The 16,363-nt window shown below is 35.9% G+C and overlaps 3 protein-coding genes across 6 annotated transcripts; 2 read left to right on the top strand and 1 right to left on the bottom strand.

Moving 5' to 3' along the window:
- LOC104720039 (peroxidase 37-like) lies at nt 2,739–4,547 on the top strand. Its single transcript, XM_010438015.1, has 4 exons — nt 2,739–2,987; nt 3,453–3,644; nt 3,750–3,918; nt 4,010–4,547. The coding sequence occupies exons 1-4, from the start codon at nt 2,781–2,783 to the stop codon at nt 4,477–4,479; spliced, it is 1,038 nt and encodes a 345-aa protein (XP_010436317.1). The 5' UTR covers nt 2,739–2,780; the 3' UTR covers nt 4,480–4,547.
- On the bottom strand, nt 4,517–8,098 carry LOC104720050 (nitrilase-like protein 2). Of its 4 annotated transcripts, none has more exons than XM_010438025.2 (10): nt 7,736–8,098; nt 7,219–7,355; nt 6,974–7,099; nt 6,810–6,868; nt 6,327–6,439; nt 5,983–6,075; nt 5,786–5,888; nt 5,603–5,685; nt 5,432–5,493; nt 4,517–4,972 (listed from the first exon to the last, which is right to left on the bottom strand). In XM_010438025.2, exons 1-9 carry the CDS (start codon nt 7,919–7,921, stop codon nt 5,470–5,472), a joined length of 924 nt encoding a protein of 307 aa, XP_010436327.1. In that variant the 5' UTR covers nt 7,922–8,098; the 3' UTR covers nt 4,517–4,972; nt 5,432–5,469. The 4 variants fall into 4 exon arrangements, with proteins under 4 accessions (XP_010436327.1, XP_010436342.1, XP_010436335.1 ...); XM_010438040.2 differs by having other exon boundaries at nt 4,517–4,969; XM_010438033.2 differs by lacking the exon at nt 4,517–4,972 and adding an exon at nt 4,985–5,346.
- On the top strand, nt 12,654–13,279 carry LOC109126503. Its single transcript, XM_019230112.1, has 2 exons — nt 12,654–12,695; nt 12,812–13,279. Exons 1-2 carry the CDS (start codon nt 12,654–12,656, stop codon nt 13,277–13,279), a joined length of 510 nt encoding a protein of 169 aa, XP_019085657.1.

Below are 16,363 nucleotides of genomic sequence, written 5' to 3'. Positions count from 1 at the left end.
GACAATTGTCGGAGCCGGAGAAGCAGTGGAACCATCAACATATCCGGCTAAGTCATACCCATCAAGCAGAGAGTGGATCTGTAGGCTCCAAGTGATGTAGTTAAGGGAGGTAAGCTTAATAACATTGCTCTTGTTGATGTTAAGAAAGCTTTGGGCGGAATCAATGACTTCAGCGGTGTTAGACATGGAGACAAGAGAGGAGAAAACGCAAAACAGAGAGAAAGAGAGAAAATTAGAAACAGAGAGAGAGAAGAAGAAGGAAGGACTCGGGGAGATGGAAAAAAAAATTCAGAGATCTTTTTACTGCTCTGATACCATGTAGAAGATGAGTCTTATTCATAAGCGATAGCTTTACAAAGATATATATAGTTGTACAGAAAGAACATTCTAGACTAAAGAGTATAAACAGAACATTCTATATACAGCATGATACGGAATATTGAGTAATGAAGAGCATATCGCTTGCGTATCAAGGTGTATCCTTAACACTCTATTCACCTCGTGCCTATGTCGAGTGGACGGACTGAGATCATGTTTACGAACTATGCTTCCATGTTTTTACCCTTTTTTGCCATGGGACCATTTCTATAGGATTATAATCCATGATTGTAAACCTAAACCTTTTTTCATTTCAATGAAATATTTACATTCTTAGCAAAAAAAAAAAAATAACTGAACCGGATTTTGGATTTGGTTTGGTTTTGGGTATTACATAATAACCAAACGGTTTTTGGTTCGGTTTAGGTAAAACTCGAGAACAAAGTGAAACTTACAACATTACTCGCGGTTCTCAGTTCGGTTCAAATTCATGTGGTTTTGACCATATGTATATGGCTATGGACGGGTATTTTTTGGTTTTTTGTTAAATCGGATAGTTTGGTTATTTTTGGTTACAAAATAACCAATCAGAGGTGACCCGTTGGAACCCAAAATTTTCTCAGATCTTACAATTGAAATTTCAAATATTCATACCGAAGCGAACCTAATTTTAGACTCTCATATTTGGCCTACGACTCACCGGTTTAAACAAAAACTCTATTAACAACATAAAGTGATTTTTACCATTGTTATCCTTTCTTCGTAACGACATAAAAGTGTTTTTGTATGAAAGTTTTTTCTAAGTAGTTTATATCTTTTATAAAGGGATTCTTTCAATAGCTTCAATTAAGCTAATGTATGTAGGATGTAACTAGAACCAAGGTTGCATTGAAACAGAAACGGATACGCGGAAGCGAAATATTTTGGAAACGAGAAACAATTTTTTCAAAAAATTAGGAAATGGAAATGTTTTGGAAATGTACGTACGTATATATACATATACATATACATATATATATATATATATATATATATATATTTATATTTATATATATAAATAACATACCAAACATAAAAACCATATCAAAAGCTTCAAATAACAAAACTTCAAAATATAAATATTAAATAGTTGAACTGAAACACTAATAATATTATATATTTATATCTATAGTGACGTTTTATATTTCTAAATTATTTATTTATTAAGTTTCAAACTAAAAAAAAAGTTTCCGTCGTGTTTCCAAACAAAAAATTTTAGGAATTGTGTTTTTGTGCTTTGTTTTCAAGTTTCCACGAGTTTCGGAAATGTGAAACGGACCTCAAAAAGAGTTTCTATGCAGCATAGACTACTACATACTAAATTACATATATTATTGGAGCCTCTTTGGTTTTGAGTGTTTGACGAATCATATATAGCAGCCTCTTTAGTTTGATCCTAGCACCCGGTTTGGTTTCATCAAACCATGCAACTTTTTTTTTCATTTCATTATCTTAGTTTGGTGGGTCTCTCAACTACTCCTTTGGCACTCTCTTATTCGAATTTAGGACTTTTGGCGTCATATGAAGGACTGGCTACTAGGTCCTCAACTTCGGTCGTCTTTTAATAATTAATATAAATAAGTTTGTGTGAAAATTGCAAAAAACAAAATTAAAAAATGAGGAAAAAAGAAACGCTAGCACATGGTTTCTTGTATTGGTATGTGTTTGACACATTCATCTTTATATTCTTGACTAACAAAACCAATATAATATTCATGATTTGGATATGCCAACTTAGGTAAAGACATGCCCCATCGCTTCGTTTTATGTGTTTTTCACTTTTAAACACATGGTTACTCTTTAATACTTAAGAAACTACTTTAATCTACGTATTCACTCTTTTCCTTTCTACAATCATTGTTAAAAACAATCAATGAAGCAAAAAAAAAAAGAAGGAATATATATATATATATATATATATATATATATATATATATTAACGTACAATATGTTTATCAACTTTATGTGAATACAAACACATATACAAACTTACGTGAATGGGTTGATCACATTGTCGTCTAATTCCAAGATAAAACACAGAACCATATTATAATGGAAAAAAGTAAACTAAAATGTTTTTGAAGTGTGGAAAAAAATAAGATTCGATTTTAGAGACACGTGATAATTATAGTTTCTTAATTAAGACTTTAAAACCTATTTGCCGAAAGAAAAGAAATGCTTTAAACCACTTCGTACAGAATAATTCAACAAAACACAAATATGGTATTGTTGTATTCAAAGTATACTCTTCTATATGTTTTCGACTATATGAACGTATCCACCACTTGAATAAAAAAAATATGTCAAAAAAGTAAAAGCCGCCAAGCAAGAACATTTTGCCTATATAAGAAATCGTTTAGACAAAACCTACATCCACTCAAATTAAAACTATAACAGCAAAATTATCTAAGAGTGCAAAGAAAATGAGTTCCTCTTTGATAAAATTGGGATTTTTTCTTCTTCTTCTACAAGTATCATTGTCTCGCGCTCAACTAAGCCCTACCTTTTACGATAAATCATGTCCACAAGTCTTTGACATTGCGACCAAAACCATTCGCGATGCTCTGAGATCAGACCCTCGCATTGCTGCAAGCATCCTTCGTCTTCATTTCCATGACTGCTTTGTTAATGTAAGATATACCATTAGACTTAATATATTTCACGTTATATTCTTTCATAGTTTATCCTAAAGAGTGGGAATGCTTTACTGATATTATAAACTTAATTGAAACCAGGATATGAAAATGTGATAAACATTTCAGTTTCTTGTTCAACTCAAAATATTCGTTTCACGGTTTTTTCTTTTCCAATATAAGATACTCAAACTGTAAAATTACTAAAATACTCTCTTTAGTGCTGAAATTTTGGCTCTTTTTTTTTAATGTTTTCTTTGGATTCACGTGAATAAGTTTATGCTAGTGTAGTGAGTAGTATAGTGTGATATTAGATTTACTATTTACTTGCGGTAGAATGATTATAGTTCGGGGTAAATATGTATGAAAAAGTATAACTTGCTTGTACTGTATATAAGATATTGTGATTTAACAATGTGGTTTGACTAAATGTGAAGATATATATTTTGTTAAAAAAAAAAGGGATGTGATGCGTCGATATTGTTAGACAACACAACATCGTTTAGGACGGAGAAGGACGCCTTTGGGAACGCTAAATCAGCCCGGGGTTTCGATGTGATCGATAAAATGAAGGCTGCCGTGGAGAAAGCGTGTCCAAGAACCGTTTCATGTGCTGATTTGCTCACCATCGCGGCTCAAGAATCTGTTGTTTTGGTATGAATCTTTTGCTATGCCTATGCAAATTGTATCTAGACAATTTAAAAAAAAAAAAGTTAAGCAGGATAAATATGTGGACTAAATATAATGAAAATACAATAGGCGGGAGGACCTTCATGGATGGTTCCAGGTGGAAGAAGAGACGGCTTAAGAGGTTTTATGGATCTTGCTAATGATAACCTTCCAGCTCCATTCTTTACCCTTAAACAACTTAAGGCTAGCTTCAAAAAAGTTGGACTCGAGCTTCCTTCTGATCTCGTTGCTCTTTCCGGTACGTTTTCATCTATAATCGTAATCACTAATAACTTTATATGACTATAGGTTTAGTTTATTTAATCTTTTAATATTTTTCTTTTGTTTAGGTGCTCACACCTTTGGCAAAAACCAATGTCAGTTCATAATGGATCGGCTTTACAACTTCAGTAACACCGGCTTACCCGACCCAACTCTTGATGAATCTTACCTCAGCACGCTTAGAAAACAATGTCCGCGTAATGGAAACCAGAGTGTCTTGGTAGATTTTGATCTACGTACGCCAACACTCTTTGATAACAAATACTACGTGAATCTCAAAGAGAACAAAGGTCTTATCCAAAGCGACCAAGAGTTATTCTCAAGCCCTGATGCTAAAGACACTATCCCGTTAGTCCGAGCATACGCTGATGGTCAAGGGAAATTTTTCGATGCGTTTGTGAAGGCAATGATAAGGATGGGAAACCTTTCACCATTAACAGGCAAGCAAGGAGAAATTAGACTGAACTGTAGAGTGGTGAATTCGAAACCCAAAATCATGGATGTTATTGATGCTGATGATTTTGTCAGCTCAATGTGAGGAAGTGACTTTCTTCTAATAATAAATAACTTATCAATGTTATCAAGATGTTTATCTTTTTTTCCTTACTTCCTTGTTTCTCTCACGCTAGTTATTTATAATCTACATATAACCATTAAAGCCTTTTTAAGGTTACGTATGGAAGAAACATTAAATTACAATTGATGGTGGCCATGGCCGATAAGTGTACGGATTTGTTGGTTCAAATTCATGACACTATACATGCTCCAGTTAGTGGTTGGGATTAGATCTGGACTAGCTTGTTTTTAAGGGAGTTTCGGAAACTTTCCGGCTCCGGCACAACTCTAGGTATGTTCAAACTAAGGTAGTGACCGTCGTATTGAATGACAATACCTCTGTTGTTTTGTCCACAATTATTAGAAGCAATGGAGTGGCCTTCTCCCTTGAGTTGAATTTGTGTAAAATACCACGACCGAGGAACAACGCCATTCGAAACCCTTTTGGGATGACCCCATCACTGATACTCTGTCTACTGTACACAAAGTAAAATGATCACCTCACCTAGGTAATAATAATAAGATGAAACAATAAGCCGATGTCAAACGGAGAATGTGAAGTTCAAATAAGGCCATCGGTGTTTCTACACTTGTATCTATATTGGCAATATTCCATGCTCCGCCAAACATCTCAAAAGCTCTCTCACAAGTTCTATGGTCCTATTCATTTCCAAGTGGATGTACATGTCACACAAGTCACTTACCGCCTGCAACTTCCGGAAGATACCCATATATATCCTGTTTTCATGTCTCCTTTATTGATAAAACGTGTGGGTTCAGATACAACCGTGATGGGTGAAAACACCTTATGACTTAACCGTGATGTGTGAGGACAAGGTTCATTTGTCTACTGAAATATTGTGTTCTTATTTTCTTAGCTTAGCTTATTATTGAGACTTGATATTTTGTTTCTAATTAATTCATTTACAACTTACCCAAGAAAATCACAACTCCAAATTTCACAACACGTTCATCAGAGATCTATTGAGACCCGTTGCTGCAAAACAAAGAAGATGGAAATAAAAGGCTTTTTTAGTTCAACCGCTTGGTTCACGGAAACACAAGTTCTATACCATTCAGAATAAGTCAAGTCTGTATTATATTACCTTATCAATAGGCATATTTGTTCTCACCGAGTCAATAAGTGCAAAATCTATATCTGCCACGACAATGCCAGTCGATACACGGTCTGCAACGGAAACAAATCATAATTTAGTTTTGATCAGAAGAGACTTTTGTCTAGTACATCTAGATATATATGATGTCTTCAATAATTCCGGGACTCTCACCGGGTAGTCTTCCAATTACAGTTCCCCACGGATCAATGATCAGTGTGTCCCCATAACTTTCTCTTTTCTCATTATGCTTTCCTGCTTGAGCAGCAGCTATGACCTGACAATTAACCAAGCAAGAGGAATCGAACAGAGACTGTTAATCTCAAATGAAATGAGAAGCTAAAAAGGGAGAGAAGTGTGTAGTCACATACATAACATTGCGTTTCAATTGCTCGGGCTCTAAGAAGAATCTCCCAGTGTGCCTCACCAGTGACCTTGGTGAAAGCTGATGGTACTAGTAAAACCTGCATGGTTTTTATGTTCACTGGACAAGCATTAAGTACATACTCAAGTTTGAGGATTTTTTTCTGTAGGAACTCAGTTTTATCAAATTGTTTCTTTTTTCCTCAGAGTTTTGGAACATACATATTTCAAGTGAAACATGATTTAGCTTCATTCATTCTACCATTTCTTTCTTTGACTGAGTTTTCGAAACAATGCCAATAAGACTAAGAACAGCACAGGTTCATATTCATTGAAATACATTGGATTTTACCTGAGCCTTGTGATCGAATCTCAATTGCTGATAAATCTTAGGAAACCTCAAATCGTAGCATACAGTAAGGCCTAAGCGCCCAATAGGGCTGTCTACGGAAACAATCTTTGTCCCTGACAAAAATTACAAGAACAAAAATCTTATCTCAAAGATACGAAATACATCAGTTCCTAGTCTTCTTAAGTGTGAAGACAATGGTTTTACAAGGAATAGAATCTCTTAGAGATTATCAGCATAATGATGTGATTGACAAGGTGTCATTGATCAGTTCCACTTCATGTGTTCTAAACAATAAATTCGGAGTTTGAACTGCTGATCACTCCACAATCTTCTTTTTTTTCGCAATACCAAAAGAAATAGACATAACACATGTTTATGGAATGGATCTAAGATACTTTGTATGTGGGATTGTTCAGACATTTTATCTAGATTAGATTAGATAAGACCATTCTAATGAGGAAGACTATACTTAACAAAGTTTACCTGGAACCGTAAAGCTGCTTTCCTTGTACGAGCTTCCACCAGGAACATCAACATCAAACCTTCATAAAACAGAAGTTGTCACTTAGTGATTCTAACCAAATACAGGATCTTAAGAAGCTCTAAAACTAAAATATGTGATAAAAGGAGAGTCAAATAGAGTTTACAAATGCATTTTCTGATAAGTGTCCCGGATCATTCCAGCATCATCGATAACAACATGTGTATTACACAAATGAGTATCATCAAATCTCTCTTGAAAGCCTCCTAGAGACAACCATATATTAGAATCCCTGCAAACACAGAAAATGTTACACAAGACCTTAATTAGTCTAGGCAATGCTGAGAGGAAACAAACAAGTCAATGTAGTACCTAAAGCGAATCAACGCATAGAAAGAAACACTTTTTTACCTGGCTAGAGAGCAATACCGTTGCATCACTGGCCCATCTAATGCTTCAGCGATTTTCACACTCTCCCCTTGTTTATCTCCCACAAAGGAGAAGTTCTCAGGGAAGCAAATCAGCTTCGCACCAGCCAATGCTGCCTCCTTTTGTTCAGTTACACATACTCAAAGATTGAAAAGACTTCACAAAGGAGTAAAATTTTCCAAAGTAGTAAACTCAAAGATTAAGAAGACTTTAAAAAAGTAGTAAAATTTTGGATAAAAATTGAAACTTTCAAATCTCAATCCCTACTAAAATCCTCATAAAGTTTTCAACTTTTTTATTCTTAAACTTCAAAATCCACAATTTCAAAGCAATGAAAGCAAAAAGGGTAGAATCCAATTCAAAATTGAAAAGTTGTAATCAAATCTCTAATAATCGTAACCTGATTAGTCAAATCACTAACATAATCAATTTGATCGCAAAGTCTTAAACTTTTTTTATAGAATCGGAAACGAAATATAGAGATTGAATAGGATTTTACTTGAACGAGTCGAGAGCAAGTGGCGAAATTGGCCATGAGATCATTCACTGATGTCATCTGAGCAGCTGCGACACGAACTGTTTTGTTTACTGTGGCCATGGCAAGAGGCGTCTGGGCAGAGAGAGTGACGCGTGTAAATAGAGAAGGTGGCTTCGTGAAGTCGAGAGAAACTAAGTAAACGTTCATCCGCAACGTAGTGGCGAGGCTACCCTCAGGTCTTTGTTAATAATACTTTTTGACTTTTAACTTTGAAATTTATTTTTTATATTTTAGGTCATCCTTGTGATATGTGTGATTCGGTAGCAAACCAACTTACTACACCACACTGGTATTGAGCGATCTACCGGATCATGTTGTGGATTACTGGATTTGAGTGGGGGAGACTACAACTGAAGTGTAGCATAGCATCCATCGGAGACACCAGTGACCAGACCAGTCACTTACCTTATGAATAGCAAATCAATTCGGAACTAAACGGAATAGATCCCCTTTATCCCATATATAATAAAATGGAAGTACTCAACTTTTTTTTATAGATTAAATATAGGTTGGTTACAAAAAAAAGTTATAGTTTAATTGATCAATGATTTATACAATTCCAAAATAAAACTTTAGTATTTCATGTATGGTTACAAAATATATAATGTTAGGTATAAAAATATACTGTTAGGCGTAAAAAAGAATAAAATCTTGGCAATTTATCATATTTAATCATGATTTCCGAGATCTTGTTGTATAGTTAAAAATAAATTTTACATAAGCACGGGTCATATTAAAAAACTTTCACCAAACATGTTCAAAAATTAAAATTAAAATAAACAACAAAAAACAAATATAATCATTTCTCATACATAAAATTACAAAATTAACAATATAAAACTTATAAAATATGTGTCTTTTTTAAGCCAACATTTTTAGCATATAATTTTATTGCATAATGTTTTATCAAATTTTTTTTTTAAATAATCATATAAATTATATTTTATTCTATAATTATAATATAAATAAAAAGACTTTCAATCTGTGCTCTAGCACGTCCCTAATCTAGTAATAAAACAGAAGTACACGATATTATTTTGTAGACTATATAATTTTAATAAGTTGGTTACAAATAGGTTATACACTAATTTGATAAATTAATTAGTTACAAATTAAATAGTGGATGCAATCTTAATTTATTTTTGTAAGATTTTATTATTAGAGCACGTTGTTTCCAAAAATCTTAAAGAGAATACTCTAAAGAATCATTTGATATCATCTAACTTATCATTTTAATTTCCTTTATTAAATTAGTCATCAAATAAAATCTTTTGATATCTAACTTACCATATTAATTTGTTAATTATTATTATACTTCACCTCTCATCTTTATATATGAGTCTATTTTGTGAAAGAAATAAATTATCATATTATTTATTATAATTAAGAAATAGTTTTATTTATGGATATACCATAAGTTGAATTTTTAAAAATAATTTATTTTTTGAAGATTTTATTTCTAGAGCACGTTGTTTCAGAAAATCTTAAAGAGAATATTCTAAAGAATCATTTGATATCATCTAACTTACCATTTTAATTTCCTTTATTAAAGTATTCATCAAATAAAATATTTTGATATCTAACTTATTATATTAATTTGTTAATTATTATTATACTTCGCCTCTCATCTTTATAAGTCTATTTTGTGAAAGAAATAAATTATCATATTATTTATTATAATTAAAAACTAGTTTTATTTATGGATATCCCATAAGTTGAATTTTTAAAAACAAATATAAATTGTTCAATCTATAAAATATTCAAGCTTTTGTAATATTATTCTTTAAAAGTAATATCTATTGAATTAAAAAATTTTACTGAGTAACGGGCCAAAATTTGAATATATAAATTCAATTTCATATTTTTTGGTGAATTTTATAATTTTATATTGGGTGAGTTACTAGAATATTGCATAAAAGCTTCCTTATTACAAAAGTAACATACAATTGTTTGTAATTACTAGACTAACACATTGTACCTATACTACCCCTGAAACTAGTGTTGAGAAAAAACGTAATTACGGCTAATGCCACTAGAAAAAAAAAACATTGGAAGTTGGGACTAAGTCTACCGATCCTTTGATGGTAGATTTATACACGTGGACTGATTAAAGGTGTACGTCAGATATTTTTGGTACACTTAGTTGTAGTCTTGGTACACTTATCGGTCACTGTAGATGGTACACTTAGTTGTAGTGTTGGTACACTTATCGGTGGACGTACATGAAATCGATTCGTTAGATTAAGTTGGTAGAGGAATTTCCCTTTGATGATAGACTTTTGTTTTAAGCGCGTGTAGCGGCAAACGTAACAGGGTGGGAAGATATTTATGGTAGACTAATGGCCTGTTGCGACAGATTTATGCGACAGCCTTCTCTCCTTACAGATATTTTTGGTATACTTTGTTTGTTTTTTGAAATAGTTTTCGTAGTGTTGTGGTAGGCTTCTTGTCCGTGGTAGATTTAGTAAGCAAGATTGACAGCTGTAAAGTCTTACCAGAATAACACGAATTTGTTTGAGCTGGCAAAGACAGTCGAGCGTTGCGATAGACTTATTGGAAGAAGATCTAAACACCTTTACTGTTCTTCCGATCTATGGTGTTCATGTAATAAAGTTTGTAGCAGATTCATCAATCGTGTTCTGTTTGTCTGCCGGAGCAAACGTCTTTTTCCTACTCAGTTTCTTTAATCTTTGATCTCGGTTCATCCATGGAAGAGCAAGATATCGTATTGGCGTGTGGGAGGTGGAGGGTAGACAAAAAGCGATGGTTGTTTGATGTTGATACTAGGAAAGGGTGCAGGATTATAGTTGCCGATAAAGAAACAAAGTTTGAAGACTTTACTGCTATGGTGTACGATGACTTTGGTTTCTGTGAAAGAACTTCCGCGATAAAGTTGAGCTATATGTTAGATAGATATAAAAAAAGCGGATGTTATATGCCACCGGTGATTGTTTCGAATGGTCGGCAGTTTCAAAACTTTCTCAAACAGCATAGGAGTGAACTCATCCGGCTACGCATTGAGATTGAAGCTAAATCTGGTGAAACCTTGTTCGAGGAAGTTAAACCGAAAACCCCAGAACCAACACCCAAGACCCCTGAAGTCGTTGTAGATGATTTCGTAGGCGTGGCAGAGGAAATGGGAGAGAAAGATGATGAGTACGAGAGTCGGAAGGAAGACGGTGAAGATAATGTAGGAAATGATCTAGATGAAGATGAAGCAGATGATGAGGACAACAGTAGATTAGATTACTGTGACGACAGCGATGGTGCAAGTTCAGGGGATGAAGACTATCTGCTGTACTCCAACTTCGCCCCGGATGAAGCAGAGGAATCATTGGACGACGGACCTGGGGGTGGGTCTTGTATAGAGGAAAATGTGTGTAACACAGAATCAAATAACCGTACCCGCAAGACTAACTCTGCAGCTGATGCAATTGAGAAGGAGGTTCGCAAAATAAAAAACGGAGGTGGTGATATTGCTGTGGGGGATAAGTTTGATAGCAAAGAAACGTTGGTGGCAAGGTTGAGGGTGCTGAGTGTATTAGATAAATATGATTACAATGTTCGATATTCAACGCCCGTTTTGTTAATCGTTGAGTGTTGGGTAAAAGGTTGTAAATGGAGAATACGAGCTTCAACCATGGGTGATTTGCCGGTGTTTTATATTCGCAGATATTGTCGTGAACATACTTGTTCTGTTACGGAACGATATGGCTGTAGCTGTAATGCTAAACCACCAATCCTAGGTCAATTATACAAGGATTATGTTGGTGGTGTGGGAAGTTCTGTTGTGCCAAATCTTGTTGGGGATGGGCTCAACCTACGATATGGTGTACAGGGTGGCTACTGGAATACTTTAATATGTTTGTTTTATGGTTGGATCTGTGAGTGTACTTGTTTATAGGGTGTACAAACAGATCGTAGCTTAAGTTTGTTGAGTTTGTCAGAAATTAGTTGATTCTATGGCCTGCACTGCACATATATATAATTCGATCTAGTTGATATTGTTTAGTGCTGATGTCTTTTACTGACCATTTTCATATAATAGCTTGGCTACTGGAAGGCACATCGTACACTTATAAAGGCGCGGGAGTATGTTAGGGGTACACCTGAAAGTGGATACGCTGAATTACCGGCATATTTATACAGGCTGAGGTCCTCTAATCCGGGGACCCTTACTAGACTGGTCGTTGATGCAGAAGACAGATTCAAGTATGTTTTCATTGCGATTGCTGGATGCATTAAGGGTTTCAGGTATATGCGGAAAGTTGTAGTTGTAGATGGAACCTTTTTGAAAGGTGAATTCAAAGGGACTCTTCTGATAGCGACAACACAAGATGGGAATTTTAATATTTTCCCTCTGGCGTATGCGGTTGTTGATACAGAGAACGACGTGTCGTGGGAATGGTTCTTTACTCAATTAAGTAGTGTAATTCCTGATGATGAAGAGCTTGCACTGATATCTGACCGGCATAAATCTATTGGTAAAGCTATCGCTAAAGTGTACCCCCTGGCAAGTCGAGGAATCTGCACTTATCATCTTCACAAGAATATTATCCTGAGATTTAGTGGGAGCGAAACATTCCGGCTGGTAAAAAAAGCAGCTGCAGCGTACCGTGTAGTTGATTTCGAAGAAATCTTCCAGCAAATTCAAGAAGCGAATCCGCAACTGCATGCTTACTTGGTTCGTGCAGATGTAACCAAGTGGAGCAGGGCGCACTTTCCTGGTGATAGGTACAACTTCACCACGAGCAACATTGCAGAATCGCTAAACAAAGTACTGAATCCTGCCAGAGCCTATCCCATTGTAGAGTTACTAGAAGCTGTTCTTAATATGTTGACACGTTGGTTTGCTACAAGGAGAAAACAAGCTGCCGCAATGCCAACTTTACTCACCAAAGGAGTGGAGAACCTGTTACAGGTGTGACATTCATTAACATATCCATCGATATATATGTTAACGAAAGGCCTGAAAAATGTTAGTGGATATGTTTTGTTGTTTTGGTTATATGAACTTACGCTTTGATTTACTCATAGGCACGTATTGAACAGTCAAGGCGTCTAAAGGTTCAAGAAATTGATGAAGATCGATTTGAAGTAAGTGGTGGTAACTCAACGCATGTTGTCAATCTGAGGTATAAGAGGTGTTCATGTAGGCGTTTTGATCTAGAGAGGATGCCATGCGTACATGCTATCGCAGCCGCATATACGGCCAACGTATCAGTTATAAACCAGCACCATCCATACTTCCGCAGAGACAGCCTCTGCAGTGGGTATGCGGAGGCGATAATGCCGATAGATACATCCTGCATCGTTCCTACTGATATTACACCGTCCAGATGTAAACCGCCTTTTGTTAGGAATCCTCCAGGAAGGCCAAAGATGACGAGGAGGAAGTCTTTTGTCGAGGTTGCGTTGGAGACGAAGCGGCCCCGCAAACAGCATGCTTGTTCTCAGTGTCAACAGGTTGGCCACAACCGTACAACATGTCCAGCTAATACGTAGTGCATGGGCGACAATAGACGTGTTATCTTTTCTTGGCGTGAGGATAATACTCTTTTTTCCTAAGTGCCAACATAGCTTTTTGTAACATGTTTATGATGGCCCTTTTTAATTTCTAAGCCCACATTTTTGTTTAACTATAATTGTTGGAGAAATTGTTCCCGGCTGCCCTAGATGGGCCTATTACTCGTGTGGGCTTTTTAGAAATCTAAAGCAAACGGTTTTCTGTTTGAATAAGAAGCTTTTTAAAGCGAAATATATCTGTTTGTGGGCTTTATATGGTCCATTAGAGAGGACATAATGCGATGGTTGGATAGTGTTGACATGTTCACTTATCGTAGATAACTATTGTTATGTACGTACATATATTGCGGAGTACTAAATTTTATATTTTGTTGACAAAACATAACCATATATTATCCATAATCAGCGTAACATTGGGTTCACTCAAAAGTACAAACACACCGGGGAAAAAAAAGTTAATAAATTGCATAGATCTGTGCCGGTTCTTTAAATAAATATGCTAAACTCCCTGAGTTCTCCCTTTCGCCCATCTAGTTCCTTTATTCTCAAGGTACTGCATTCTCCCCTACGTGCTCCATTATATGTTCTATATAGTAACGTCCAGCGATTTCAGATCTGCGGTAAATATAGAAAGTGTATTAACGTATTTGACAGTAGCAACAAATACAATTAGATATTTTAGTAGGAAAACAAAGAGCTTACATCTCCTTGTGATGTTCCATTCCCTCGAAATCTGGTTTTATATAGAACAGCGAAGAGGCGGTTGTGTTGACGAGGCAAGGAGCACCTTCAGAACATTTACAAAATTAGTTGTATATGGTTTCACAAGGCTGGTTTCCTTATCTGATCTATCAAATCGAACATACCTTCGTAGCTTCCAACCTTCCAGAACCGCAAAATACAAAAGACGGGTTCGGATGTAAAAGTAAGATGACACCCGAGTGCTTCCCAAGCATTTATGAAGCGAGCAGCATAATCATCTAGGGCACGACACTTGAGGGTTTCATTCCTACGATTTTCTCATGTTAATATTGAACGGGCATACGAAAAAACTTTAAATGTAAATGTATTGAAAAGGTAGCACAAATCTCCTTTACCTCCCATTCAGTAGGGTGAGGACAACTTCATTGGCCGCATTTGCCCCCTCGAGCAATCTTCTGTCTTCCACCCCAACTACACACCCACAGACATCTGATTCGGGGTAGACACATACTTTAAATGTTACGACCTATGTATTTTGATATGAAATTGTCTACTAACCTATTTATTTAGTATGAGGCCTAAAAACTAGTGATAATCACAAATATATCAATTAGCAAACGTTTTTTAACGTTGTTTCAAACGATTTGTGTAATTGAAAATTGAAGATAAGCGTACCGAATGATATGGGATGGGTAATTCTCCCTCGAGATATATCACCCAAATCTTCGAAACGGAAGTAGTGTTTTTGATTCACCGGTGAGAGCAGGCCCATCGTCGACTCATCAGTAAATTTGATTTGGAAAGGATGATGTGTATTCCTCTCCCTAAGTGTTGGCTGGATGACCTTGAAATTCCTAATTTCATACCAATCACCATCATAGATATACTTCCTCATTTTCTTATAGGTCCCTGGTAAAAACGCCACCTCGATTGTGTCACCCTACAAATTGCATATCAATTGTGTAGAAGACCACTGCGTTGGTTAACAACTTCGTGCAAATATTTTACAAAGCAAAGTGGACTAACCCGTGTATCAGCAAGGAGCAGAACCCGCTTCCAAAAGAACTCAGTAACATACCACGAATTCAAGACCTTCGCTTGGATAATCCAATTCGTTTTTCCTGGTATAAGATCAGCGATGGCATCAACTATAAACTCCATGGTTTTTTCTGATAATTTCGTGTTACTCGTTTCTACCCTGGGTTTGGAAAGGAGAAAGGGTGATGCTATTTAAATAAAACAAAACGTCGCCAGTAGTAGTTCCGTCTTTCTACCGACTCCCCCTCTCTCCTACTCTAATAAGCGCGACTCTTCGCTTTCTTTGTTTTTCTTCGGGTTTATATTTCAAATTTACTTTAATTCGTAGTGTACGTACAGCTGAATACTAAAATGGAACCTGATCCGCATTGTAACAAAATGGTAGGTCAGGAAGTAACCATAAAAGGGATAACCATATGTGGGTCTCATATATATTCGGTTATTTGTTTACCTCCTCTAATCTAAACGTGTGAAAAATTGAGCTTATACCAAGTTCCTACTACGAACACGCATCTTAAAAGTTTCATTATTTTGAATAGGAGGATGGGGAAGAACTGCATCAAGAAGGCGGGAAAGTCGAGTGGTTTAATAGTAACGGAGGGGACATAAGACGTCAGGAAGGCGAGTCAGATGAGGGTTGTAACAAAACCGAAATACCTGTAGAAAATGAAACTGCAGTTGACGGTCAACAAGAGGCAAGTGTCTAACTTTGATGATTTCGAGTATTTGTGACATTAGTGTACGTAAGTATGAATCTATGTACGTACATCTTATTAGGCCGAAGTCCAAGCACTACAAAAGGAAAGCGATGGCGAGGAGGGCTGTAACAAAACTGATGGACATGTACAAATAGAAACAACAGTTAACCTCCAATAGTGCAAAATTATTTTTATTTTCGAATATTTGCCATATTTATAGTGTCTACTTAGATGGTCCAGTGTACGTCACAACTAATCTATGTACGTGCATCTTATTAGGCCGGAGACCAAGCAATACCCAACGAACGCGATGTCGAAGAGGGCTGTAAAGAGACTAGAGGTCAACCAGATCAAAGTCCCGGGGAGGAATGTATTCCCGGTGACTCAGACAATTTAGTGCCGCAGTCGGTTATTATTGTGGATGAAACAGGACGCGCAGAAGAAGTGATAATGGAGATACGTGCGAGTCAACCATCCGAAGCCATAGTGATAAAAGCAGGGTCGGTTTCATACGACCCTATGGAAGATGTTGCTGATGGGAAATTCGCCAAATTCACCGAGATGATAAAACAAGATAATGTGTAAGTGTAGTATATATTACTCCGATGACATATTGATATGCTCA

This window comes from Camelina sativa, chromosome 2, assembly GCF_000633955.1.
Source record: "Camelina sativa cultivar DH55 chromosome 2, Cs, whole genome shotgun sequence".
NCBI classification, from domain to species: domain Eukaryota; kingdom Viridiplantae; phylum Streptophyta; class Magnoliopsida; order Brassicales; family Brassicaceae; genus Camelina; species Camelina sativa.
Note: the sequence above shows the minus strand (reverse complement) of the source record. Positions and strands in the feature narration are given on the sequence as shown.

Coding starts and splice junctions, on each gene's coding strand:
- LOC104720050 (XM_010438025.2), bottom strand. CDS start 7,921: ATGAACGTTTACTTAGTTTCTCTCGACTTCACGAAGCCACCTTCTCTA. Junction 6,869..6,973: donor ACTTATCAGAAAATGCATTT/GTAAACTCTATT, acceptor TGTTTTATGAAG/GTTTGATGTTGATGTTCCTG. Junction 6,440..6,809: donor AAGCAGCTTTACGGTTCCAG/GTAAACTTTGTT, acceptor AATTTTTGTCAG/GGACAAAGATTGTTTCCGTA.
- LOC109126503 (XM_019230112.1), top strand. CDS start 12,654: ATGCCAACTTTACTCACCAAAGGAGTGGAGAACCTGTTACAG. Junction 12,696..12,811: donor GAGTGGAGAACCTGTTACAG/GTGTGACATTCA, acceptor ATTTACTCATAG/GCACGTATTGAACAGTCAAG.
- LOC104720039 (XM_010438015.1), top strand. CDS start 2,781: ATGAGTTCCTCTTTGATAAAATTGGGATTTTTTCTTCTTCTTCTACAA. Junction 3,645..3,749: donor CTCAAGAATCTGTTGTTTTG/GTATGAATCTTT, acceptor AAAATACAATAG/GCGGGAGGACCTTCATGGAT. Junction 3,919..4,009: donor TGATCTCGTTGCTCTTTCCG/GTACGTTTTCAT, acceptor TCTTTTGTTTAG/GTGCTCACACCTTTGGCAAA.